This window comes from Trachemys scripta, chromosome 14 (assembly GCF_013100865.1).
Source record: "Trachemys scripta elegans isolate TJP31775 chromosome 14, CAS_Tse_1.0, whole genome shotgun sequence".
Lineage (NCBI taxonomy): Eukaryota > Metazoa > Chordata > Testudines > Emydidae > Trachemys > Trachemys scripta.
This window is the reverse complement of record NC_048311.1, coordinates 3225737-3227707: the sequence shown is the minus strand read 5'-3', so window position 1 is coordinate 3227707 and position 1971 is coordinate 3225737. Positions and strand designations below refer to the sequence as shown.

At 41.5% G+C, this 1971-nt stretch overlaps 1 protein-coding gene across 1 annotated transcript; it reads left to right on the top strand.

Annotated features, from left to right (window-relative positions):
- The first annotated feature begins 798 nt into the window (after positions 1-798).
- Positions 799-1764, top strand: LOC117887569 (olfactory receptor 6N1-like). The gene has a single exon (XM_034790216.1). It carries the CDS (start codon positions 799-801, stop codon positions 1762-1764), a length of 966 nt encoding a protein of 321 aa, XP_034646107.1.
- The last annotated feature ends 207 nt before the right edge of the window (positions 1765-1971 follow it).

Sequence of the window (1971 nt, the reverse complement as noted above, 5' to 3'; positions counted from 1 at the left end):
CATTATGGCATGGGGAGGGTCACTCCCCAGTTAGGGTTGCATATCAACCTACTTTTGTCCCTTCCTAAGATCCACCCTACAAAGAGCTGTTTTTTATTACTGCTACATAGTGAACGTCAGGAAACAGAAAAGGCATTGCCAGTCACTTACCATGTCACCATCACCACCAGAGAAACTAAGGGAGAATTTACTCCACTTGATAATTTATGGCATAAACTGATGTCTTGTGAGGGGATGCAAATTGTTATTTTTCCTACAGGGCACAGAAATGCTGAATATACCAGGATATATTTGTAGAATAAAGAGATATAAATCTAACAGAAGGTCATTGCCTAAGGACTCTAAACTGCATTGAAAAATCTCAGTCCAATTTTAGTTGTTTGATTTTGATTCCTAAGACATGGCATGATTCTAGTCATTTCCAGAAATGAAATACAGCATTTAAGCAACATTGTTAAGCTCTAAGATGTCACTAGAGGGAATATCATAGTTGATAAAGAAATATTCTGATCTGCTATATCAGTACTCGGCTACCAGAGATATGGGCTGTTTCAGAAGTGATTGCTCTGATTATGGCAGATGATGGTTTACATGAATACAAATGTTCTCTTCTCAAATCGAGACTTCTGGCATTTTGCTCTGACCTCTACATTTAGGTTTAAAATTTCAGCCTGCAATCTGGAAAGGAAGGGGAGTTTCTGAATACTTATGGAATTAATTAATGCAACTTAATTAACCTTTAACTCTATGTTCTTCCAATTCAATTGCACAGCATTGTTTTATTCCTGGACTCAAACAATGGCAGACAGAGACTGGGGAAACCAAACAGCCATCAAAGAATTCATCATTCTGGGATTCGGGGATCTCCCTGACCTGCAAATTCTTGTCTTCCTGATGTTCCAAGTCATCTACATGGCAACCGTGGCTGGGAACACCCTCATTGTGATGCTCATTGTGGTTAACCAGCACCTTCACACCCCCATGTACTACTTCCTGAGCAACTTGTCCTGCCTGGAGACCTGCTACACCTCAACCATCCTGCCCAGGTTGCTGGCCAGTCTCCTGACTAGGGACAAAACCATCTCGGTCAGAGGCTGCATCATACAACTGTATTTCTGTGGTTCTCTGGCATGTACAGAATGCTATCTCCTAGCAGCTATGTCTTATGATCGGTATTTAGCGATATGTAAACCCCTGCACTATTCAACTCTTATGAATATCAGGTTTTGCCTCCAATTGACTGCTGGGTCATGGTTAAATGGCTGTTTGGTTACTGCTATCTTTGTCTTATTCCTATCACAGTTAATATTCTGTGACCCAAATGAAATTAACCATTTCTATTGTGATTCCATCCCACTGATAGAACTATCCTGCAGTGACACCCACCAGGTCATATTGCTGGATTTCATATTAGTCTCTGTATTCACCCTGCCTCCATTCCTACTAACCCTGATATCCTACGTGTGTATCATCACCACCATTCTGAGAATCCCTTCCACCACCGGGAGACAAAAAGCCTTTTCCACCTGCTCCTCTCACCTCATTGTGGTGACAATTTTCTATGGATCCATAATGATTGTATACCTGCTACCGAAACATGATACACTGAGAAACCTGAACAAAGTGCTCTCTCTTTGCTACACGGTCCTGACTCCCCTGGTAAACCCCCTCATCTACAGCCTGAGAAACAGAGAGGTCAAAGAAGCCTTGTGCAAAGCAGTTAGTAAATATGTGGCTTTCACCAAAACATGCAGAGACTCCTAGAGAATAACTTAGCCTGAGGTTTTCAAAGCTTCCCGGGTGTTTTAAGCAGTCAGCCCCCATTAAAATTAAGTTTAAAACTCCCATTGAAAATCTCAGCACTAATATGAAAAAGAAATGGAGATGATCTACATCGAGTTACTGAGACAGTCTTTGTGGTCTCCTGCTGTGTCCATGTAACACAATTTCCAGGAAAGTGAGGATGTAGAC

What these genes read in the sequence shown, in the direction of transcription:
- LOC117887569 (XM_034790216.1), top strand. Translation starts at nt 799, where the DNA reads ATGGCAGACAGAGACTGGGGAAACCAAACAGCCATCAAAGAATTCATC.